The sequence below is a fragment of the Silurus meridionalis genome, chromosome 7 (assembly GCF_014805685.1).
Source record: "Silurus meridionalis isolate SWU-2019-XX chromosome 7, ASM1480568v1, whole genome shotgun sequence".
NCBI lineage: Eukaryota > Metazoa > Chordata > Actinopteri > Siluriformes > Siluridae > Silurus > Silurus meridionalis.
The window spans coordinates 14,000,198-14,027,385 of NC_060890.1; the positions used below are offsets into that span (position 1 = coordinate 14,000,198).

The 27,188-nt window shown below is 37.0% G+C and overlaps 1 protein-coding gene across 2 annotated transcripts; it reads right to left on the reverse strand.

Moving 5' to 3' along the window:
- Positions 1–12,278: 12,278 nt before the first annotated feature.
- thbs2b (thrombospondin 2b) lies at positions 12,279–26,975 on the reverse strand. Of its 2 annotated transcripts, none has more exons than XM_046854492.1 (21): positions 26,617–26,975; positions 26,314–26,385; positions 25,517–26,073; positions 24,668–24,752; positions 21,605–21,813; positions 20,999–21,233; positions 20,734–20,904; positions 20,459–20,635; positions 19,427–19,600; positions 19,186–19,313; positions 18,934–19,086; positions 18,602–18,820; positions 17,925–18,032; positions 17,654–17,813; positions 17,294–17,412; positions 16,974–17,208; positions 15,896–16,123; positions 15,537–15,808; positions 15,110–15,207; positions 14,727–14,866; positions 12,279–14,634 (listed from the first exon to the last, which is right to left on the reverse strand). In XM_046854492.1, exons 2-21 carry the CDS (start codon positions 26,378–26,380, stop codon positions 14,627–14,629), a joined length of 3,543 nt encoding a protein of 1,180 aa, XP_046710448.1. In that variant the 5' UTR covers positions 26,381–26,385; positions 26,617–26,975; the 3' UTR covers positions 12,279–14,626. The 2 variants fall into 2 exon arrangements, with proteins under 2 accessions (XP_046710448.1, XP_046710447.1); XM_046854491.1 differs by having other exon boundaries at positions 21,605–21,816.
- Between the last annotated feature and the right edge of the window lie 213 nt (positions 26,976–27,188).

Consider the following 27,188-nt stretch of genomic DNA (forward strand, 5'->3'; position numbering starts at 1 on the left):
GTTGTAAATAAACCTACATTGCATTTCATTATGATTGTTGTATATAAACCTACATTGCATTTTTGTGACATCATTATGCTCAAACCTATATTGTACATCACTTTGTATGTTGTGCATAACCCTACAGTACAATGCATTTCATTGAGATCACTGAACATTAACCTAAATCATTGTAATTCTTGTACATCAGCCCAATGAATATCACTGTGGTCCTTGAACATGAAACTACGTTATACATTATTGTGCTCATTGTACACAAATGATCATTGTAAGCTTTGCACAAGGTGTGAACCTACTCCACAAGTGATGCACACTGTGTAGTTAAGGTTTTTTTTTTTTTTTAGAATACTGTAGGTGCACTTAAAGCAAAATATAAAGTGTATATATATATATATATATATATATATATATATATATATATATATATATATATATATATAAAGTATATAATTACTGATGAGATCTTTTGCTATTTTTAATTTGACAATATATTCTGTACACCAACAAGGTGGACCAACAAAGTATGAGTGAAATGTATACACTATCTCTAGCAACACTGTTCTTGTTGAAAATGTTATAATTAAGATTTGTTTATTACTTAAGAATACCTGGTCACCAATACTTGTTTTGATGGGCAGGATCAAAAAAGTATAAAAGGATGGGTTACAATTAGTAGTTGTGAACATATGTTATTATTTGAATAAAATATCTGATTGTAGATATGAAGATTGTGTGTATGTTAAAACAGCCACAGAGTGCATCTTATTATGGAACAGTATTGAGCAAGAATAAAAACCACAACATCTACAAATATTTGCAAAAACTATTGGGCGTCTGAATATAGACATTATGATATGTTGCTGTTGTCTCTACTGTTTCCTGCATATGTAAAAAGATACATGCTTAATTTACTCAAAAACACCAGTGTCCTCCAAAACCCTGTATACTTTCAGATATTAGATTTAGTAGGTAGAAATATTGGAGCATCTATAGGAAGGACGGGTATGTTTTTTTGCTGAAATACAACTCATGTGTTTAGACTTCTCCAGCAGTCAGTTAGCTTCAAGATTGCAATAGCACAGCTTGCTGTTGCCCACCCTGCAGTTTCCACTGCGGCATGTCTTGAATATAGGCTGTGGACTGTGGGCTCTAAACACTGGCCAGTTTGTTAAAGGTGACCAAGAATAGATTTTCAGCCGTTTTGGGCTATTTCTAGAAGGGAATAGGACACAGAAGATCTTTGGCCTCATGTTAGGGAGAATCAAGTCTACCGAACTTATACTGGATACCATCTGCTTCTATTAAACAAATTGGATTTAAACAAATCTCTGTACCTTAACCAATCTACTTTTTCCTCACAGTCTAGTTTATCCTAATCTAATATGTCCCTTTTAATAACAAATTAAATGTGACATATTTTAGCCAGGAAATGTCAAATGTCAAACTGATCTAAAACCCCCTAGTGGGTGAGGTTTGGAAATAAAGCACTTTATCTCATGTATGTGCACCTTCTGCAGCTAGAATTAATAGGTTTTGTTATGCTTTGGGTTTGTTTTCAGTTGATAGCACATGAAACTCTTGGTATGGATTCCAAGATCTGTTAGCAAATTTTGCAAGCAAATGTAACTCACCGATTCTAGAATCTGACATTAATAAAAAAGGAACTCCAACAAGACAATGATCAGAAACAACTGATAATCTACAAAGTGGCCGACCTGGCTAAGGCTTTTGCAATAAGTACTTAATTATTAGAGTGTCCAAACTGGTGCACACGCCACGCAATAATCATTAGACAGAGGTGCCCAAAGGTTTGTATTTAAATAATAGCATTGCTTGTTACCTTTGCTTATTCCTAATTTATACCCAGCTGGTTTTTCACAAGCACTTCATAAAACACCAGAGGGAGCTATACGTCCAAACATATAAAAACTCTAATGGGGCTTGAAATGATAGGAAACCTTTATTATTTATATGTGCAGATGGTATGAAGTGAAAACTTTTTGGTTTCCGTAAATCAAAACCATGCTGAAAATACAGATTATTTTGACCAGCTGGCCAAACACGAACTGAGGCCATTCTTCAGCCTGTGTTTCTTCATTATTATGTTACTAATTTAATCAATTAATTCAACCTTTGTATAGTTTTTCACAAAACAAACTGTGCTCAATGTAGCATTTTAAATGGTAAAAGCAATTAGCAGCTGTCAATGATGATTTTCCAGTTTTACTAGTTTGCCTGGTGTTTTGGTAGCTGTTTACTTATCAGAGTCTTAACTTTTCAGCAAGAAAGTTTCCTTATACTCAAAAACATATTTCAATTCAATAATTTAAAATTTATTTTAAATATCTAAAAAATTCATGTGCATGAATAATGACGTGTTGATATGACAGTTTTAAATATATGTACTTGTAAGCAGTATTGCATGTTATACCTGGATGTAATTTAATCTCACCACCTGCAGGTTGTTTCTTTCGTGCTTCTGCATAGTTTCTTAAAACATTTCAGTATTATATGGCAAAACATGGCATTGTTTAGGAGTCCAGTCTTTTTTCCTCGTATACAGAACCAGGTTTAGAATAGAATAGAATAGAATAGAATAGAATAGAATAGAATAGAATAGAATAGCTTTCAGATGTCACATATACAATACAGCACAGTAAAATTATTATTATTATGTTTGTATATCTTAACTTGTTCGGAAGCTGGGATCAGAGCGTCCCTGGAACACAGAGGTTTAGGGCCTTGCTCAAGGGCCCAAGAGTGGCAGCTTGGTGATAACCCTGACCTTCTAAACAGTAACCAATTGGCTTAACCATTGAGCTACCACTCTTCTTGCTGACAGTGCAGTTATTTAATGCTGAGGTAATGCTTACTCTGTTATTTTTTCGAAACACTTTCATTCTCAATTGAGTGCATTATTATCTGTATCATAGTCTGCCAGTGCTCATGATTAGGTGATGATGTAAGATTTTCCAAAAATCATTTCGTCCAAATAGGCTGAGATTTTGGCATAGTCTGATTTATATGAAGAAAAGGTCTAGCATGACTGTTTATTTATGATGCATTAGTTAGTGTTGAATTAATAAACTAAACACTAGGACAACTTTTAAAAAATTTATAAAACTGACTTAAACAAAATGTAATGTTTAAGTTATCATTGCTGTTTTGCTCAGACTGTTTCTGAAGTTGTTATTTGCTCTTGTTGCATACTTTAGTTTTATTAAAGCATTTATAAAAACACACCTTTTTTATTATAGTGTATTAGGCTTATTCATCAGGGTTTTATTTATTTGGAATTAAAATAAATGGTTTACTCCAGAGTAGGCTACTCACTAACTTCCTTAGCAGGTCATGTGCAAGTAAGGAAAGACAATCAACAAAACCTTTACATGCCTAAAACTATAAATTGCAAGACAAATTACAAGCAGAAGCAAGTATAACCCATACATATGCCCCAAACCATTAGCCTATACATAGCACACACCACCCACACACACACACACACACACACACACACACACACACACACACACACACACACACACACACACACACAAACAGAATAATCCAGCAATTATGCTAGATCATTATCTACAGAAGTTAAATTATAGGATAGAAATGGTTAGGAGAGGACATATATTATTACTGTGTCCAGTTTTGGTTGTTAAATCCATATTTTACTTAATGGAAAAAAAATGAAATTTAAAATGAGGGGGTTTTTAGGTTGAGAGAAGATACATGTCTTTGTTCTCCTCAAAAGTCCACACAAATTATTATAAATATATAATCAGTTATACAGATGTATTATTGCTGCATTCAGAGGCAGTATATTATTTGCATTCATCTCAATCTTTATATCAGTATGTATTTAAATATTTAGGATAAGTAGTCTTCTTCTTCTTCTTCCACAGCGGATCATCCGTCTCCATACCACCCTGTCCTCTACATCTGCCTCTTTCACACCAACTACCTGCATGTCTTCCCTCACCACATCCATTAACCTCCTTCTTGGCCTTCCTCTTTTCCTCCTTCCTGGTGGCTCCATCCTCAGCATGCGCTGTCCCTCTAATAAACTAATTTCTAATCTTGTCCATCACCAATGCAAACAGGAAAGGACTCAGGGCCGATCCTTGATGTAGTCCGACCTTCACCTTGAATAAGTCTGTCGTTCCTACTGCACACTTCACTGCTGTCACACTGTCTTTATACATGTCCTGCACCACCCTAACACTCCTGACTTCCTCATACAATACCACAACTCCTCTCTTTGCACTCTGTCATACGCTTTCTCTAAATCCACAAATACGCAATGCAATTCCTTCTGTCCTTCTCTATACTTTTCCATCAACATTCTCAAAGCAAATAAGGCATCTGTTGTGGCTTTCCTCAGCATGAAACCTTACTGCTGCTTACAGATGGTCACCTCTTCTCTCAGCCTGGCTTCCACTACTCTTTCCCATGACTTCATGGTGTGGCTGATCAACTTAATTCCCCTGTAGTTACTGCAGGTCTGCACATCTCCCTTATTCTTAAAGATCGGTACCAGCACACTCCTTCTTCATTCCTCAGGCATTTTCTCACCTTCCAAAATCTTGTTAAACAATCTGGTTAAAAATTCCACTGCCATCTCTCCTAAACATCTCCATGTTTCTACCGGTATGTCATCTGGTCCAACCGACTTTCCACTCTTCATCACCTTAATCACTGCTCTCACTTCCTCCTTACTGATCCTATCCACTTCCTTCTTCACCAACTCCACACAATCCAACCTTCTCTCTTTCTGATTTCCCTCATTCATCAGCTGCTCAAAATACTCCCTCCACCTTCTCAACACACTCTCCTCACTAGTCAACACATTTCCATCTCCATCCTTTATTGCTCTAACTTGCAGCACATCCTTCCCAGCTCGGTCCCTCTGCCTGGCCGATCGGTACAAATCCTTTTCTCCTTCCTTAGTGTCCAACCTCTTATACAGCTCCTCATATGCCTTTTCCTTTTCCTTTGCTTTTGCCACATCCCTCTTTACCTGCTGCCGCATCTCATCGTACTTCTGCCTACTTTTCTCATCACTCTGTCGATCCCACTTCTGTTTTGCCAACCTCTTTCCCTAATGCCTGTCTAGTTACACTGTCCCCCGCCAACACCTTACAGACTCCAATCTCCTTCAGGTTGCATCTCCTACATAGAACATAGTGCACCTTTCTCCACTCTTATACCAATCATTCATTCCTAGGTACACAATCTACCACTTCATCTAAATCACTCCCGAATCTTTCCTTCTCCTCCATCTCACAACCCACTTGTGGAGCATAGGCACTGATGACATTTATCAACATACCTTCAACTTCCAGCCTCACGTTCATCACCCTATCAAAAACTCTCTTCACCTCCACTACGCTCTTACTGTACTTTTCCTTCAGAATCACCCCTACACCATTTCTCTTTCCATCCACACCATGATAGAACAGTTTAAACCCACCTCCAATGTTCCTGGCCATACTCCCTTTCCACTTGGTCTCCTGAACACACAACATATCTACCTTTCTCCTCTCCATCATATCAGCTACCTCTCTCCCTTTACCCATCATAGTACCAACATTTATATTACCAACCCGAATCTCCACTCTCCTACACTTCTCCTTTCCCTGCCGTCTCTGTAGACTACTTCCTCCTCTCCTTCTCCTCCTTCGGCCAACAGTAGCCCAACGATATCTGTGGCGGTCATTGGTAACCCGGGCCTCGACCGATCCGGTATGAAATTCTTATTTGTGATCCGCATATTTGATTTGGCACGTTATACGCTGGATGCCCTTCCTAACGCAACCCTCCCCATTTATCCAGGCTTGGGACCGGCACTAAGAGTGCACTGGCTTGTGCCTCCCTAATGGCTGGGTTATTTAGGTTAAATAGTAGTGTTGTTAAATGTATTAGTCAGATGCATATGCATACCTGTTTAAATATAAAATGTTATTATTAGCTTAAATATTGAACTATTATAATGTTTATGAACTATGTGAGGACTATCTTTTATTAATGTAAGATAAATCACAAGTTTGTTCACAATTCTTTTCTGAACATTTACTGTTACATTCATTTTGCTATAGTTTATTTTGCCTATCTTTGGAATAACCCAAACATATTTTGGTTTCAATACCTTAATACCTTGTCTTGAACAGCTTTCTAGAAACTAAAGTGAGATTATGAGCCAGCATACAGGTCAATAATTTATGTTTGGATTTGGTCTGGTTTATTGTTTAAGAAATTTCATCAGGGTCTCAGAAATACATATCCTGTAATCTTTTTTAGCTTTAAATAGTAATCTCTTATAAGTACCTCTTTCTTTCTTCTTTTGTTTCATGTAAAAACATCAAATAGATAATCACACATCTGTTGCTGTTGGCAGACGAAAAAGAGCAATTCAGTGAATAGTTTCATTTTAAGAGCAGTACAACATTTTCAGTTTGCTTACACTGAATGCCTTCCTTTACATACTCACCCCCTTTGTTGTGGATTCTCTTTGGTGTATAAGCATTTTAACCTGGAGATTTACAATTTTGTATGATTATGGTGATACTAATGTCCCAATGGATGATTACTATAAAGGTTTATGATATAATGAGCCTTTGAAAAACATATTTTGAATAGATAACACAGAAACAATATAATAATAATAATAATAATAATAATAATAATAGTGATAATAATAATAATTATATATTAAAACCTAATCTCGAATAGCCAGTATACATGTATGTGTTTACATGTATTTCAATAATTTTTCTTAAGTTAAAAGCAATTTAAAATGTATGTCTATGTTAAAATCTTCTTCTGAACAACTCAATAAAATCATCAAAGTGCAAGGTTCTATAGCTATTAATACTATACAGTTTGTCTTTGTGCTATTAGCATGACATACAGACAGATCAACGAGCAATTGAGCTAAAAGGGATTGCATGTGCTATTAATAAGGAAAAGACATCTACTATGATTCTTTATGAATCTTCCTAAATATCATGTAGGTATCTAGACTGGCTTGTTATGTCTGCCACAGTCTGTCTGGAAGTAATCTAATGAGGGTCAGCTTATGACATTTGGCTCATACAGGATGGGAACAATACAGTAAATAAAAATTTCAGTACTGATAACTGATCCTGTAACACTTGATCATGGTGGGTCTATATTTGTCGCACATAGAAATGCCTTGATTACACAAATTCTCAAAGAACTTGATTATTTGTTAGGGTTCGTGTTTTGGCAAAATGGGTCAAATACAACCTGTCTGCTTTCAGCTGTAGTTTTTCTTTTATGAATGTCATTGTCACAACACATACATACCACTACATATGTTTCAGGTTAGAATATGTGCATTTTTCTGGCTGAGCAATACTCTCAGAACAAGCCAGTTTTCCTGGGGAGGTTCTGGGCCTAGCCAGAATATAGAAAGAGAGGGAGAGCTCCCAGATGGTGCTGACTTCAGTGTATCTGCATCTGGAAAACCTATTCCTGCCAAAAAGGCTACCCCACAGGGGTGTTTAAGTTAGCCTAGGCTTTGCAAAAACGGCAGGAAAATGCATGCTGTAAACTCATCTGAGGAATGAGCACTTCGTTACATTTGCTGATTTATCTCCTTTTCTGCCTGGTTCAGGACTACTACATGACTGCTAAGGAATGGTTTAGAATGTGTGTATATTCACACAGCAAATTCCCTGGTGCTGACTTAAGTCATATAGCATTCATTTGTGTTCGCCTGTTAATTCAATTAACCATTCCTTTTTAAACATCCGATTGTGCTGTGTTTACTCAGAAGACCTATTAACATGATGTAAGTGAGACAGAAGAATAGTTTCTGAAAATGCAAGCAATATCAATATATTGCATATTAATAAATGTGGTGAGCTACACAGATAAAAACTTATTTCTGTTTTTCAGTGTAAACTATAAAGAGTCTATAAAGAATTATGACTCTCCCATTCTCAAATGCCTAATACATTAAGACAGTTCTACACACTTAAGGAGATATGAAGCCAAGCCATGTATTATCTCCTTATTCCATCTGCCACTGTCCTTCAGCACATTTCCGCTCATTTGAAAAATGGAGCCAGATAAAGTGAGCAAGCAAGTCTGAGTAACTCTCCCTACAATACAATGAAAATGGTTTCCTTTTTAAGTTAAGCTTAGGGTTAGATTTATGTTTAGCATTAATTATCAACATTAATAATTAAACCACTTATTGATTACATTTATTTTTAAAACATTAGTCTTTGCTCTTGCATTTAAAATTGAATATACTTATCAATACAGGAACCTCGGGTTTTAAAAAGATAAATTAATTGTTACCGAAGCTGATTGTTTTGACTGATTCAGATTCAAGAATTTAAAAGCAGTTTGGTATGAGCTAATTCTGCTAGACAATTGTGCGATATTGTATTTGTTTATATTGTACTGCTGAGGTGTGAGGTATGTTGCAATATCTAGAGAGATGACTGCAGCTACCACTAAAACTATAAATAATACTAAAACTTAGAGGGGTAACAGTTATATCTCGGTACAGGAGTAAAATCTGGGTTTCCTCAGGAATGTATTATTTGGCGGTCCAATAGTTTGTCATTGCCTCAAAATCTAAATGCATTTATTATTATTATTATTATTATTATTATTATTATTATTATTATTATTATTATTAAAAACATACTCAACAATGACAGGGGATAAAGGATAGAAAAAGAAACTAGAGTTAGTACAGTGTCACTGTGGCTACTCACTCCGTACTGAAATTGTATGATTTGTTTTGTGCATGCATGGAACGACTAAAGAATCCATAGCGCTAGCTGTAGCTGCTAACTAGGAAGTGACTAGCTTCCTAACGCTATGGATTCTTTAAAGTTTTACAGTATGGCCAGCTGGAAGAATTCCTCTTTAAAAAAAAGGGGAAAAAAATGACACATATCGAGGGAGTGAATGAATAAAGGTTGGAGGGAATTAGTTAACGAGACATTAGTTAAACTGTGGTGAAATGTGTAGAACAGTTACAGTTTTTGTCAGTTGCTTTGGAGCGTTTCTCCGATCAGTAATGAAATTCTCAAAACTACTTGTTCAACCTCCATATAATTTAATCACTTGTGCACACCATAAAAGCAATTCTTGTTGCTTTGATGAAATTGTAAATGCTTTTGTATATTTATTTAATTGATTGTGTACAATTGTCTGCTGTTTCCTACATTATTAGTTGTTTATGTTTTTGATCAAAAAATAATATACTAGTTTCACCTAAATAGTCTTAAACCCCAAAACATCTAAGCATCAGTTCATTGTATAAGTCATTGAATGCAAAATGGTTAAACCAGTTGTCATGATCAGTCATGCTTAAATGTCTGTTAAACGTTCTTTTGGTAAATGTTTTTGGAAATGATTGTGCAGATGAATAGGTTGTTTCTTTATGATCTGAAACATTTGTGTTGCACACTATCCCAAATCTTAATAAGACTAACGGCAAAACAGGCCATTTAAAGATGAGCTGTTACTCATTTGAGTGACAACCAATAAAATTTGAATACCAGAACTAAACTCTTTAAAGGGCAACTAAGACATTTCCTGTTAGTCTCAAATAACATTAATCTCTATACTGTTCTGTAATAGTGTCTGTTTGTTTCTTGGTTGTTCATTAATTTTCAGAAATTGTAATTCTGTATTTTTTTTTTTGTTGCCAATTGATGGTTCACAAGATTTACCTTTTACCTGTTTTAGAGAACTGGTTGATCATTGGTTGAACTGATGCCATTCACTCGCCTTCATTAGTGAAATTCAAGTATTACCTTAATATGTATAATAAATTTAAACTGTCTGTGATTATTATACTTTAATGTGTTCTGTTGCTGTTGACAATCTGCTTATGTCATGCTATATAGAGGAAAAATGAGAACAAAAAAATATTAAAATTCAAATCAACCATGCAGTGAGAGATGTCAAGAAAAAAAAATATTTTCTTTAACTTGTTGGATTTTTCTGAAAGGCAGCATTGTGCATAGAAAAGCAGTCTTGTGTCTTGGATGAACATTAATGAACATAATCATACTCATTCATTCCATCCCCCACTTTTTCCCCCTTTTTTCACGTATTCTTTTCCATAACCATAAACTGTCCCAGGGCCTAGTTCTACAGTCTGTAAAAGTGGGATTAATGGTAATAATTAACTATGATTGTTCCTTTATTTTCTGATTTTTTGCAAGAGGTTTAAAACACACATTTGTATCCGTTGATCATCAAAAGCGTTTGACATTTCTGGGTCACTAAGCTGTCTAGCTTTGGAGAGGATGTGAAAATGCGCAGATGTTGCTCTAATAGCCCCAGGCTGTATTACAAATATGCAGATAAGTGAGCAAATAAGATGCAATGATTAATCACTTAATGACTGTAGACTGGGTGATAAATGAGAAACTGATGCCAAGTGGGCAGGTTCATACTTCTGACTGCGTTAGTGATTATGAGGCTGTCTGCTCATTTTGGGTATGTTGTTGACAAGTCCTTTTCTCTTAAATGAAAGTGTTTTGTGCTTGGCCAGTGACATGGCAGCATACGTTATAGTATATAGCAAATGGCATACCTGTGATGATTTCATTCTTGGTATGTTTTCAATATATTTGTACATTAGCCTTTCAAGGGTGGATCTTATAGTATGTATAAAACTTACAAAACAAAACTTGCTTACTTACATTTATGGCATTTGGCAAATGACCATATACAGAGCGACTTACAAATGAACAGATAATTGTTAAGGGCCTTGGTCAAGGGCCCGGGAATGGCAAGTTGGTGATGTTGGAATATGAACTCACAATCTGATTTAAAGTTCAACATTTTAACCAGTGGGGTTCCACTTTTATTTTTTGTTTGTTTGTTTTTACCAAGTATTAATGCAGTAAATGTCATTTGGTGTGTTAGAGTCACAGCATATAATATTATAACATATAAACCTAAAACTTTGTCCTTCATTTCAGGAAAATCCATTTTCATGACCTCATATCCCCACCGTGCTATAGCAGAGACGTCCATCTGGTGTTACTATACTGGTCAGAGGAGGCTCATTGAAATGGAAAAAGTTTTCTTTTCCACTTGGCCTCCAAAGGCTTGTTCCACAGTGGCCAAACAAATAGATTAAAAGGAATATGTAAGTAAATGGCCTTTATACACAGTATGGTGTTTTTATGTGTTTTTGAACAGAACATACCATGGAGGTCTTTTCAGTGACTAAGTTGATGAAATACTTTCTGATTCACTATACCATTGATCACCTAATCTCCCCAATCAGACATAAAAAAAAAAAAGAAAATTATGCACATAATGTAATGGCATAAAGGAGATCAGGTTACTTTTTGAAGATATTTGGTGGGCATTTTAGAAAAACATGAACGCTTACGCTCAGCTGAAATGACGTGAATCTGATTTCTGATGTGGTCTGGATGTTCTTGTTTTAACATCAGACTCGATGCAGCTTAAGTGTTCTTGGCTAATACAAGAGCACACAAATATCAAGAACACCTTGTTCAAGGCTCTCAGGCCTTCCATTTGGTCATCCTGGGGCACAAATCAAGTAAATTGAGGAAACGTAAGCTGTTTTTTTCCAAAAACCGGAAAATAATTTAAATGTAATTCCTTTTCATTTGAATTCTTTTTGTGTGTCTGCTGAACACACAGTTACTTTGCTGTAAAATAGGATTATAAATAAATTCAACTACATTTTTACATCCAGCATTAGTCTCAAGAAGCCCGGTTTAGTTTGCACCCAGAGTTGGTTTTGTATAAATTGGCTCCAAAATGTTACCTGGCAAGTTTATACGGTACAATTGTTATAACATATTTGTAGCAGTTAACAGTAGTCAAAATCAGAGCCAGTTACATTTTGCACAGAAAACTGTTCAAATGACTGTTAAAATTCTTGGGGTGGCTGCACTAATAAATACTGGGTATATAATAACACTGAACAATCAGTCTTCAGAATTTCCTTGAGGGTGTGATTGTATCACTGGCTTACAATCACTTAATTCCATTTTGTTTGTATTGCTTTTAACAATGACATAATTACAGCATTACAGAAATCCAGATACAGATTTAGTTAAAGATCATGTGCATTAACATTAAACCTATTATTTTTTTTACTATTGAGGGTGTGCATATTTGTGTGTGAATGTGCAGGAAGGAGTAGGAGAAAAAGAAAAAATATATAAATTGGTTGTTGACACATCACAGGACACTTAAACTTAACAAAGTATATACCATGAATAAGACCTTTATTTATTTTGCTGGGCCAGCTGGATAGATAGACAAACAAAAAACTACCATATCACAAAGTACACATAAAAGTTATGAAAAAGAAAAAATCTTACTAAGCATAAACTGTATATTTTTGAGAGACTTTATATTCACCCACTGCAGAATCCATCATAATCAAAAACTAAATCAATTTAAAACTCTGTGCTGACTCTAAGACATGACTTAATAACAGAAAAGATCATCCACAGTTAGATACTTTCAGCCATCACATTTTGCTCTGCTATTTCTATATAGTCAATGGCTACGGTTGATTTATATCTGTGGAATTTAGTACAGCCAAAATTCACAGAGGGATTTCATTAGAGCCTTTTTTATCACAAAGCTGATGCCTTCAGCTCAGACGATCATCAAAAAGTGATATTAACATAGTATATAACCTGTCTTGAAAACACTTTCTGGAATGTTCTAGCTGTCATTAGTACATAAATTATCAGGAAAGAGTATAAAAACAGGCCCTTTAACAGTGTTATCTGTATGCAAACCGCATATGTAGTTTTGCGATATTTTGTATTCACGATATGTGAATGTTGTATTATTATTAATATAATTATTAGCATATGATTATGCTGCCTTCATTATAATAAGCATAATTTGGGTTACATAAAGCTGGGGGTGAATTGATATTTGTTGCGTAAGTATTGCTCAGTTTGGCACCTTTTGCATCTCTCACTTTTACAAAGGAAAGGTAAATAAAGAGTACAGTGAATATTCTTTTTTTTATACATTTTTGTAATAAATGTATTTATTTCAAACATGTCAAGTTTTAATATTCATACCATATACATTATTTAGCTCTACAATGTAGAGGAACTGAAATGCAAACTAAAAATATTAAACTGATTAAGGCATTGTAGGTACACATGCAGCAAAGTTCAGAGAAATCCCCACTGATAATGGGTCAGTCAAGTTCTTTTTTTAAATGAGAGAAATAACGTTCATTTAAAAAAGAACATGGTACATGGTACTATGACTTACAGAACCAAAAACATTTAAATTAAACATAAAAATATTAGGATATCGTTCACATTTGAGCATGAACTTGGTTTGGCCTACTAGTAGGTAATCTTTTTTTGTTTTTTTAACAACTGGAGGTCCTTTTTTGCAAGAACTACCTGTAATGTCTACTAGTACTGTATACAAAAAAAAAATTTTAATGAGAGGGAATTGACTTTATATGTTTGGCTAAAGGTCAGGCAGGATACATCTTCAGTTTCCTTTATTCATATTCATGTTTCTGATGAAAAAGTGATTTGGCCATGTACAATTTCCAAATTTGAAACTACACCAAAGTGTAACATTAATTTGTCTTCATGTCACTTCATCACTGGAACACTGTAGTGGTAATAATACCACTTCCAACCACATATAGAGACCGGTAACATATTAAAGGAAAGACAATTTATGTTGCTTTTTCCTTTCATTTGTCACTCATCTGTATATATTTACATTAGCTTCAAGTACAAACATGTTATATATCTTCCTTTGCACTTGCCAGACTTTTCATTCTCTTAAATAAACACATCTAAGTTCTTTGACTGCAAACCAATGAAATTATTTTCATTTCAAGTTTAATTCTATCCCAACACATGAGAAATGAGAGGGAACTGCTTGGCCATAAAAATGCTGAATTTAAAGACTGCTTGACTAAAACATTGTAACTAACACAAACATGTCTAATGGTTCACTTCTGTTAATAACTATAACTCAGATCCAAAATATCTAGTAGGAAATAAAATTTAAAAGACAGATGTATACGATTTTAACATTTCACCATGAATTTTAGATGAAAACTAATAAATAAGTATTTACAATTTTAGGCAAAGGCAAAAACAACGTGTTAATTCATAAACTTGCACAACAGAAAAATAAGTTACAACAGAAACAGTATTATTCTGAATATTATACATCTCAAATCAACACTTTTAACCAATTTGAAACTACTCTTTTAAAATGACTAAAATAACCCATTCAAAAGACTACATGGCTACATAGAAAACGATAATATTCAAACCCTAAAGTTTCTATTCAAGAAGACAGGACTTATTTTGGTTTCATGATGGGTACATGTGCAACAAAGCTGAGAGAGGCATTTAAAGAAATACACTGGAATGTGGTAACTTTAACTCTTTTTCTTGGGTGTCCAAAATGGAGTCAGTCTCACTGTCGAAGGCCCCTGGAGTTCATAAATTTGTGCATTTTAATAAAGTGGAGAAACAATGCAGATGTTCTCAGAAGACTGGTCTGAAACTCTTATTGTAAGTTTGGATCCCAGTCAGTGGCAGGAGGTGCAGAGTAAAAAAAATCAGTTGTCTGTTAAAAAAATAAACACCATATTAATGAAGAAATTAAACGCTGGACAAAATAAGTATATTAACTGTCCATTCTCAAGCATTGCATCTTACCTCTGCATTCATATTTGAGGTCAGAGAAGAAGACAAGCTCTTGAGAAAAGACAAACAACCCTAATCTACCACCAGCAAATGTCTTGTCATAGACAGGCCCTGAGTCTGCCATGATCTGCTTGCCTTCATACACTACAACCCTGAAGGCAAAAAAGAAACAGAATATAAATCACACCTCCCATTTAAAACTTAAAGCCTGAATGTTTAGTCAATTTGTGCACCAGTGCATAAAATAATCAAAGTAAAAGAGAATGATTTCTTTGCACAAAAATATCAGTTGTAATGAGAAGAATATTTTGAGCAGATTCTTCTATGACTAAGGTTTATAGACTAACTGTTACAGCTGTTTAATAAAAGGATGTGGACCAGCAGTGAGTTTTTACCTAATGAATCCAGTCTTGGGTCTGTGAATAAGATGCCAGCGGTAAGCAGTGTAGTCTTTCCAACCAATGTTCTTTGGATCATGCCAAAGTGTTCGCACCTGAGTGTTACATGGACAAAACAAGCATGTTTCCATTTTAATTTTTAGAATGCTGTTAGTCATTGGTGAGGCATGAATCCTAACAACTCAGCATGGCTTTGTGTTTAACAAACGTGATTTAAATCAGTGGTGGACAGTAACAAAGAAAATGTAATTCCCTTAAGCATATAGATATGTATTTTGCATAACAGGAGTGTGAAATGCAGACTCCTGTCCCGTGACTCTAAATTATTTTATATATCTCGTTTCACACTCCCACCGTGCATAATATATGTGTATGTACATATTAAAAGGTTCTTTAAGGACCCTGATATAGTGTGCAAGCCCACCTGGTTTTTAGTGTTGCCTGTGTGCCAGAGGGCATTACGCAGGTACTCTCCTGTGCCAGTGGTGGAGTTGACAACTTTGAGTGATACTCCAGAGATACCAAAGGCTTTCGATGGTTTGTCTTCCCAGTAGGTTTGTGTTATCTGTTTCCACATGACTACATAGAAGCGTCGGCTGGACTGATAGCCAAAAACAAACCCTGCATAGTCATCATCTCTGTCCGTGTTTACATAGAAAGTTCCGCTGAAATCCACGGCACTGAACTCATCGAAGCCTGTTATTGTAGGAAGATTTGCTATAAATGCTGAGTTAAAACGACAACAAGTGAATTCTTGTTGGCTGTATCAAGATGTCTGCTTACCAACTGCAATGCCAGGGTCTGAGTTAGCAGTCTGAACCAGTTCTTTGCCCTGGTTTCGCACTACCCAGTGGGGGTCAATCTGAAGGGTTCCCTTGGGATCCAGATGCACCATCTGAAACTTCCTGAAGTCCGTAACACTGATGGCATTGTTCTCTGGGCAAGCATCAAAAAGGTCAGGAATGTTGTCGTTGTCAAAGTCATCTTTACAGGCATCACCACGGCCATCTCCTGCAAAATTCACCAACAAATTATGAACCAGCAACTAAAAACTTATTTTTTCAAATACAGAAATATTATATATTTAAATAAAATAATAAAAAATATATTATTAATAATAATATTGCAACGATATTGATCTAGAAACGTTAAATGTGCACCGACTATTCCATCATAACTAACCTGAATTTAATTTGATAAAAACTGAAGATATTTATTAAATCTACAGATACAGATTATTTATTTTTGTGACATAAAATTGATGATACTGCTTCTCATGTCACAATTTAGCTTTTCATGTTTTTATGAGACATGGCCTTGGAATCATAACAATTGTCATAATAATTAAAGCTTGAACCCCACAAAATTTAAAGGGGGCTTGTTCACTGAACCAAACACATGTGAGAGGCCCAAAGGAACATTCCAGAAGAAATGTGTCTCATGTCTCTCTGATGATCTGTTCTCTGATGATCTGCAGAGTATTTGCAAGCCTTCTTTTCAACATATCACACATCGCTGTTGCCCCAGGCAACCCCTACCTGTCTCAAATACTCACCCACAGCTCTCACTTTTTTGCAGGCCAAGGCACTAGACGCATTCCTATCATATGTAACCCCAGAAACTAAATTGATTCATTTTATTCAGTAAAACCAAATATGGACTAATGAATGTGGCCGTTGGGTATTAACATTCTAGCTTCATTTCAAGTCTAATCCTATCTTGGTAGAAAAGGAATTAGCCCTGAGGTAGGTTTGAACCCTTGCCCTGCTGTGTTATCACTAAATATTTTACAAAGTAGCTTAGAGATAATGCATCTAAAGAGAAAAGACTGTCTACTGAATTGAGAGTTATGCTGCCTCACCATTTACATCCATCTGATCTGGATTAGGCACAAGCCTGCAGTTGTCCCGATCATCAGGAATTCCATCATTGTCATCGTCATGGTCACAGACATCTCCTTTACCATCATTGTCATGGTCTGCTTGGTTAGCATTGGGAATATAGGGACAGTTATCCAAATTATTCTGATGACCATCCTCATCTATGTCCTGGTTATTATCACACTGGTCTCCAATCAAATCATTATCTGCATCCGTCTACAAAACAGAGTTTTAGAAATGAGAATTTTTTTCTCAGATGTATTTTTCAGAAGTAATTTGCAGTTATTTTAAATGTCTGGACCTGCTGTGGGTTGTGGATCAGTGGGCAGTTATCACACTGGTCCCCAACACCATCCAAATCTGTGTCTTTCTGGTCAGTATTGTAAACAAAGGGACAGTTGTCTTTTTCGTTTAGAATCTCTGTAAATCAAGAAAAGTGAAGAAATATTAGCCACTATTAGCTGATTATTTTTTAATGATGTGGCAGCGAGTGGAGTGAGGAGCGGCACTGAAACAGAGCGCTCATTAGTCTCATCAGCTACAGGGTGTAGTCTTACTGCTCGGTTTGTCCAGCTCTGCCCTCCACTTTCGAGCCGCTGCCACAAATGCAATACCTAAAAGACATGTCAGTAATATATTAGAGACAGATCATGTCTTGTACCATCTCCATCTATGTCAATAGCACAGGCATCTCCTTCGCCATTGTTGTCTGTGTCAGTCTGAGCTGGGTTGGGCTCATAGGGGCAGTTATCACACCGATCCCCTACAGCATCCTTATCGTAGTCATACTGCCGAGGGTTGTACATTAATGGACAGTTGTCCTGTAAATAAATTAGTAAATTTCATTTAATTACATGAACTGTGATATTATTCTGCAGCGTTTCATGTTCTGTTAATTAGCTTGTTATTAACAAACTGCAATAAACACTCACCCGTTCATCCACAATTTCATCATTGTCATCATCCTTGTCACAGGCATCTCCCTGTCCATCATTGTCAAGGTCTTCTTGACCAGAGTTGGGAAGGGTTGGGCAGTTGTCCTAAAATTATTATTAGATGAATAACACAGTGATAAATGTTCTAGTACTTAACCCTATTTATACAATGGAGTTTAGGGGAAATCATAAAGTCAGTCGACCATGTTATGCTTTTTTTAGCCCGTTCTTTGTTTACTATTTGTTGTTCTTTGTGTGCATATGTTCTATGTTCTCATCTAATTTTACATAACAACTTGCAGATTGCAGTTCTGTTTTTTTTCCAGGGCAGCATTATTACATAATCAGCCAATTATACATCAGACATGAAGAATGATTTATTCTTGTGCATTTATTGCCCCTTTTAAATCCTCTAGATCAAAGACATGCAAAGGTTTTGGTGCATGTGAAATTTTATTTGAGGGAATGGTATATTGCTTCATACATTTTCTCAACTTGCATGACAATACGGGCCAAATGAGTATTATTTTCTGGGTTTGTCTAAATCTGTAACTATATAGTTTTTCCATGTCACACGATGGTAAACTGTGAGTGAATATAACAGAGAGATGCTGGAACATGGCATCTTAAATCTGCAGGTCATTCTCATTTAATAAATGTCATTTATGTGTTACCTTTTTGCAATGGTATGTAGCATTGGCTCCACACACCAGATCCTGATTGGGCCAACCATCAAGGTCGAAGTCTTCTCCACACACAATGCCATCTCCAGCATAACCAATACGGCACTCGCACTTGTACATGGGCTCAGTTATGTGGCTGAGAAAGATACACATGCCATTCTTATGGCAGCTGTGGGTATTGTCTTTACATGGGTTGTAAGGTTCACACACCTATTCAGGAAAAGTTTAAAGGATAAAGTAAGATATAGAAATTATAGCTTCAAAACAACACAGGAATGTTTGTAGGATTTATGGTAATAAATACACTTTGCGTGCTGTTTGACCTGTTTGTTTGTTTTAGCTGACTCCACTCCAAGACCATAGGGCTGAGAGCCTTTGTAACGTGGAGGGCAGGGCAGACAGTGGAATCCTGGGTCTGTGTTCACACACTGCTGAAACCCACCCACTTTATGACACACGTCTGACACCATATCACACTGCACAAGATGACAGGGAGATATAAAGCTTGAAATTGTTTTGAGGTTAAAATGTATATAATATTCTTGTTGTAATCAGTTAGCGCTCAGATTACATACCTCATTCACATCTTCACAGAAGGTTCCATTACCACGGTAGCCTGGTGGACAAGGGCCACATTCCCAAGCACCATCAGAGGCAGTGCTGCACTCCACTCCCCCATAGCATGGATTTGAAAGACAACCATCTTACAGAAACGTCAGAGAAATATTTTTATTATTCATTCACATTGTTCAATATTAAATAGAAATTAAATAACCTCGGAATACGGCAAAAAATATCTATTATGTGGTTGCTTACTAATAGGGCACTCCTGTTTGTTGCATACTTCATTGTCAATAGAATCGCCCATACATTTCCGGCCCCCATGCTCTGGAACAGGGCTATTACACTCCCTCTCACGACTTTTCAGACCCCCACCACATGTTGCTGAGCAAGCTGCCCAGGGTGACCATGGCCCCCAACCACCATCAACTGTTGAAACATACAGATAGAACACGTATACATGAACTAAACTAAATACATGAATCAAGCTTTAAAATACACATCAGCCCGAGTCTCGAATGCGTTCAGGAAGCATGTATTGTGGCATGATGACAATAATGTTTGTGTCATGGAAATATTTTGCTTTGTTTTAGACTTCTAGTGTACACATTTACTTTGATATAACATCTGTTATTTGGTCAGATGTTTTGCCCTGCTTGTTATTTTATATTTATGTCCTCTTTGTTCTCTTTGTAATTGGAAAAATGCATAATTATACCAATTAAACAAAGCAATGACAAAGCAATAATTCAGTTTGTCTTCAAAATAGCAGTGAAATTAATCAAAATCAATATCAGGTTATTAGTATTCACATACATTGTGAGTGGACAGCATAGAGGTTCATACCGTTTATCATAGTATATACCTTTTCATAAATATTCACTACTACACACTATTAATATATAGCTAAAGCAGAGTAATGTACATACTGCCTGCCCTTGAACCCCTCAGCAGTTAAAACATTAATTTAGTTCACTGAGCAATTGGATAGATCTTAAATACTTGATTATTCTGCTTATAAAATCCTTACTGTGTTTCCAGCTGAGTACAGTTGCCTCTTGTTTTCCTCTGGACAATCTCTTTATTGGGTGTGTTTTGGAATTCTCACCCATAATCCTTTGTGGTATGAGTTGCCAGCCCTATAGCTGTGTATCCTCAAAACTCTAAGGATAATATGAGCCTTGGAAAGAATGACATCACTTTCTCGCTCTCGTTCTCAGCTTGGCTTTGGACAGCAGGGAAAGGATGGGTTTAAAATGAGCATGTATGTGTATTGCTCAAACTCACTTGGGCAGGGTGTAGCTTGGCAGCTCTTTGTCTCTCGTCCTTCACCTTCACAGTCTTTGCCTCCTCGCTGAGGAATAGGGGAGTTGCAATGGCGAATGCGAGTGATTAGCCCTTCCCCACATGTCACAGAGCATGAAGACCAGGGGGACCACAGACTCCAACCACCATCCTGACGAACTAAACACACAGGAACTCAATGTTTTCTCCATTTGTCCCACTTTTTCCACTTGCCCCACAGAGAATTTTGACTGGCACAAAGAAAATGGTTTCCATACCTCTGCGGTCACATTTTCCTAAGCTGCACCTCCGAGTCTGGATTGAGGGGCCAGAGCATGTGTTGCTGGTGTCGTCACATGATCTGCCTCTTTGTTGCGTACCGCTGCCACAGGTGATTGTACACTGAGTCCAATCAGACCATGGGGACCAACCATCCTCACTGTCCATTGCTGGACCCCGAAATAGACATAAAATGTGATTATCATTTTTAGGCTGTAGGAACTTTAAGAAAAAGGAGGTATAGTAATTGTGAGAGGTACTCACGAAGGCATACTGGACAGCATTCTCCCTCAATGAAGGATGGATTAGCACAAGACACTGGTGGGCAAGTGAGCTGACGACACACAACTTTCCCATCTTGGCATGTGCATTTGGTGCAGCTGTCCACAATCCAGTCCTCCTTATTCTCAAACAGTCGCCCATCCTGCCAGCAAATGCTCTGCTGCACAGGATCCTGCATCTTATTCAGAGCCTCACGCATGGCAGTGTTCTCCTCTGTCTGAAATCCAATACTAAACAAATGAGCCTCCACATGATCTTGATGAGCCAAAAAGAGTGGTTGTTTTTTTCAAGTAAGGTTTCACATAGCCAAGTATATGGAAACATATGGTTGTTACAGCACACTGCCATCAAATATCCATAAATTTCCACACATCCACAAAAGTGCATAAAACACTGTGTTTTACTCCACTAGAATTACTTCAACACGTAACACCAATTATAACCCAATTACCCGGTTTAAGTGAACGGAAACAGTGAAAAATGCTTCAGTGGACTTTCCAACTTGTTCACTTTCTTACTGTGGCTATTCTCATAACCATCAGTATGGCATGCCTGTATCAAATTAGAAAGACTTTCTGAGACACTCACCACTTTCTGCAAACCATCAATGAGGTTGCTAACAACAACACGGAGACCCTTGAGCTCTTGGAAAAGGTTAGCCAATTCCTCACATGAACGCTCACACATCATCTCAGAGGGGCTCATCGTTGGGGGGTCTGTGTTCGGGCTGATCAAGTTAGTCGAGATAGAAGAAGCCACATCCACAAGTTCAGCACTCTCACTTACTGTGTTCAAGTCTTCTGTGCACAAAGAGTAAATAAACAGATGTTAATTAAATAAATTATTGTCAAAAGTGTTTGAAATAAAGGCTTCAGCAAAGCAAAGAAATGTGACAGATTTATTTTTAAGACACTAAATAATGCATAATGATGAGATTCAGTTTCAACATAATCTAAAATCAGAGGAAAAACATAATGTAAATGTGTATTAGACTGATTCTAGGTTCAAAATGAACAATTGTAAGGGTAGTAGTTTAGTAGTTAAGGCTTTGGACTTCTGATCAGAAGGTAGTGAGCACAAACCACAGCACCGCCAAGCTGTCAATGCTGGGCCATTGAGCATAGCTCTTAACCTTCAGCTGCTTAGTTGTAATTTGCTCAGTATAAGGGCATAAGCCAAATGCCATAAATGTTAATTATATTAAAACCCCTATAACTTGTCTTACACTAATGCTCAGTTTAAAAAAAAAATTCAGATCCAGGGAATTGAATCTGCAGAACAGCCAAGATGTTCTGGAAAAGTGTCCATAAGGAGGAGTAGTAATTTAGAGTCATGGGAGTCCATGGGAGGCCAGGTCAGTTTCAGTACTGTTGCCTATGTGAATGGGATAGCAATCAGACATGTTTCCCATGCTACCCTGCAGAATGTGCTTGGCTGTGTGTGATTATGGAAACAGAAGCAGAGTTAAAAAGCTTGGAAGGGGGTCCTCGGCATGTCGTCTAATCCTGTTTGTAATAAACCCTCATTATGTGAAAGGATTAAATATGTAAAGATTGTTCCAAGAAGTGAAATTACGGCTTCCATTGCTATAGTGACATCACACATTTGCAACCATAAATACTTGTTTTGAGACAGTACATGGACTTATCAGAGAGTTAGCCAGCCTTTGAACAAGGAATACTTATTTTGAGGACTTTAAAAAGGACATGATGCCTATAAAACCATGGGAGGTAGGCCACCTACTGCATGATGCTATAAATATGTTCCATAAGCTGTTACAATGCATAAGTTAAATAGACTCTACTGATAAATTAAATCCAACATGCATACATTTTTTTAACAGGCATATGTATAGTAGATGATTGCTTTAGCTACTTCTATAAGACATGCAGCATATTGCATGTTTTTACATTTATCTCCTTGTCTCTCTCTCTCTCTCTCTCTCTCTCTCTCTCTCTCTCTCTCTTTCTTTCTCTCTGACATCTGACTAAATACCTGATGTCTGATACTGATAAATCTTGAACATAAACACCAGATTCCTTAAGGAGAAATAGAGAAGAAAGCCAACGTCAAAAGTAATTTTTCTTTATCTAACAGCATTTTATTTTCCAATTATCCTTTTTTAGACTGGCTTTTTCTGTTTAAAACACTGCCCCATATGTGCAGCAAAAACTAAACAAAGCCTTTTCAACTACGATGTACTGATTGCATCTGTCATTTTCACTGAAAACTTTAAATGGAATTTCTCAACAGCTGATGAATAGAATACTGATTATCCACTGGTTCTGAGGAAACATGATTACATCTTGCAAAAGAGCTCTTTAAGATAGTGACCCAAATATAAAATACATGAAAGTAGACTCAGTATACATAAGATATCTGCTAGTCATACAGACACCCAGGAGATTTTTAAATCAAGAAAGCTTGTTGGCCTTGACTGCAATTTCTTGAGCCAGCAAATTTTTTCACGCTTCAGTCCCATGTCTGCCGAACTCATTCAAATCCCTAATGACAGTTAGACTCAGTGTGTCTGCATGTGTGTGTGTGTGTGTGTGTGTGTGTGTGTGTGTGTGTTTGTGTATATGTGTGTATATATTTTATAGATATTTTATATAGGCATCTGCAAGTTTTTATATCTTAGTGAGGACCAAATTTTACAGTCTGACAATTTTGACTGTTTGATGAAAACTTATTTAGTGCTTTTTTTGTTTAAATTTTAAACGTTTTTGACTTAATTTAAGTATATTATAGCATGGAAAAACTGCATTAATAATTGTCAATGGAAGGTCCTCACAAGGATAGTATGAAAAAAATGTGTGCGTGCGTGCGTGTATATGTGTGTATATGTGTGTGTGTGTGTGTGTGTGTGTGTGTGTGTGTGTGTGTGTGTGTGTGTGTGTGTGTCTTTTGCTCCTCTTATTACATGACCTCAATGAGCCCTTAAGGTCCAGGACATATCCTATTACAAAATGAAACCAAACCAATATTCACTTCTGTGTAAAGTCTGAGCAGATATGTCTTACAAATTAGCTGTATATGCTTATATATCATATGTAAGTTACAAAATATGAATCAAAATCAAAAGTTAAACAAACATGCCTGTCTACAATCAAATGGCACTGACAAAGTCAAGCACATATACAAGTTATCCAATTACTAATTGTTTCTTTTGTCTGGCTAGTGTGTCTGTTCTGGATGAGTGTAAGAATGTTCATCTCACTCAGGATGTTTTACTTTCCTTCTTCAGGCAATGATTAAAACAAAAAGCTCAAATGACTGTCACAAGGGACAGTTTGCTGGACTGTTGCAGAATATTTCCAGAGCACCACTGAAAGATCCTTTACTTCTTCTCCTGGAACTCCACAACACACTCTCATATCTTCCTATTCTGGACTGCATCCAAAACCGCTTATTAAATTCAATACTTGATAATCTGATAAGCTGAAATTTATGTGTCGGAATGTTGCAGCCTTCCAGAACTGAAACTAAAAACTCTTACTTGTCAACCCATGCTTCTAAGCACTCCAGAGATTCAAGATTGAAGACATTAAAGAAACCATTGCTTATCTGTAATTTTTTTTCTATGACAGACTTTATTTTGGAAGTGAGTCTAAAATGTGTGGAAGATATATAAAGCATTAAACACTATACCTGTATTTGCCAGCTCACACCCTCGGCTCTCTAGGACGTCTTCCAGAGGGATGTCGAAAATAAACTGCACATTCTGCATCAGCCCCTGAACGCAAACATAGAATAATGAGAATAAAATATAAGGATCCTACAGCCTGTCAGTTTGGATATTTAAAAATAAAAAATAAAAAAGGTAGGAGCATGAGTTCCCATGTCTAGCCTGTAATGACCATATCAATTTCACCCTGAGTAATTAATGAGTTATCAGTAGCGTGAAATCAGTATTGTGTTTGTTTAGTTAGTTAAGATTCATTTATTTTTTATTTTTTTTTGTAAATTAAATATGAAGACCAAGGATGGTGACGTATGGTTTGGCAAATATGATGTCATCATATTTGCTACCGCAATTAACTTCCTGCTATTTACTTAAATTACATCCCTAATAGTTCTTGTACACCTATGAAATTCTGACAGACAGTGCACATATCAAGCTCGTACTGATTTTAATCATTGTATGTTGTTGGCAAATCCCACAAGTTTTAGAACTATAGGACAAATATGAATACATAGTCTTTTAAATGGCTGTTGAATTTGCACGAAAGAACAACAGCAACCTTGTTGTGTAAGTGGATTTAATGTGCTTCAGTGACATAACTTTGAAACCCCAACTCAAAATCCTGCGAATAGGCCTTAGTGTACTGGTCTGGCTATAAAAGTGTTCTCAGGACCCACTAACCAGTTTTTTTTTTTCTTTTTTGCTCTGTGCCCCAGGGTTGGATAGGCACATTATCAGGTGTATTGGAATAAAACTTTAAACCTATGACAAGAATGAGGTCATTTTTTCTCCTGTGTGAATGACAGCACTCTCACCCTAAAATGTGTCTCGCGGCTGGATCCTTTGGCCACGTACATCCGTCCACCCGGAGCGCGCAGGTGCTCGTAGAAAGGTTCGTCGAGAATGAAGCTGTCGATGAGGCTGCAGCCTACATACAGCGTGGCTGTCTCGCCGTGCACGTGCAACGTGACGTTTTTCCACTGCGAGTCCACCAGCTCCACATCCTCAAACGCGATGACGTTGCGCGAGCCGTCGGCCCACCAGTACACGAGCTCGAGCGTGTTCACTCTGCCGTCGGAAAGCACTTCGAACTGCCGCCGCTCACCGGGACCCTCGATGGAGAGCAAAGTGCCGCGGGACGCGCGGTCCTGACGCAGGGTCGCAATCAGGGTGAAACCCTCGTTGTTCTGAATTTGCTGCAAGAGTTGGTCTAGAACTTGCGGTCTGACTGGGGGAAGATGGTCGAAGCGGATGAAACGATATGCAGGAGACTCGGGGTTTGGGCCTCGGAACAGTTTCGCCCCGATGGTCTTCTGTGTGATTCCGCTGCTTTCGAACATGTCAAACACGGTCAGATCCTCCACCGGCTCGTCTAAAAGGCACACACACCGTTGGAATATTTAGGATGTTGTATGTAATAGCCCTGTTATCATTATGCATTAATAATAATAATAATATCAGTAAATACAGTTTTAAAATGGTTGGATGGATAATTAAAACTTATTTGTTAGATCCTGAGCCTTTAAACTTTCTCCTAAGGAAACGTAATGATTTTGTGTTTTCTAAATGTGTACGTTGTGAAAGTGTTGGTGTGTATTGAACTGAAAATTACCTGGATCGATGGTAGAGGCGGACAGAAATAAAAGGAGCAGAGCGAAGTGGCATTTTCGGAGAATCATAATTCCTAAACAACGCATAAGATCATGTTTAACTATTATCAAAACGCAAAATACATTTAGATTCTCTAAACATTAATCGCAGTTACAGCAAAGCATATCTGATTTCACAGTCTAGAAAATAAAAATAAAATCATTGCTTATCAGGAAACATCTTGCACCATCTAAAGTTGTTTTTTTATTAGTCCAACAATAAACTGGATAATTGCTTAAAAAGGTCCGAAGTGCATCGGTACTACCTGATCCAGAGATGGGAAAACTTGGATTTACGGGGTTAAAACGCCAGGTTCCTCAAAAGAATGTTAATGGACTCCTGGTATTGTCATGAATCAGTACTGCAGGGGGTAAAGTCGCCAACAAAATCCAGTCACTGTGTGCGTAAAAGGCGGATCCAGCGCACTCGGCGCGCAGGGTCTTTGTGTTCACTCCGAGGAAAACCGTCAATCACTTCTCCTGTTTAAACTCTGTGGTCGTGGGTTGGGATGTAGTCGTGCTGTGTGTGCGCTCCAAAGCTTGAAATTTGATCGATACCGGTGATCCCAGGCTCGCGCACTCCTCCTTCATAGTGCGCTGGATCAGGGGTTTATCGTCAGTGAGTATCTAAAGTTTGCAAGGAGGAGTTTTAAGGCAAGAAAAGGGTGTGCAGTGTACGGACGGAATCGGGGCTCTTCTTTTGTCTATACATTTTTATTCAGCATAAAACATATTAAGAACATTTGCTCCAGGTTTTAGGGTTTAGGATGACTCTACCTCGCAACTGGAGGTTACCCCTAGCCAAGAGGAGGTCCAGGTTAGATCAGACAGCACTGAA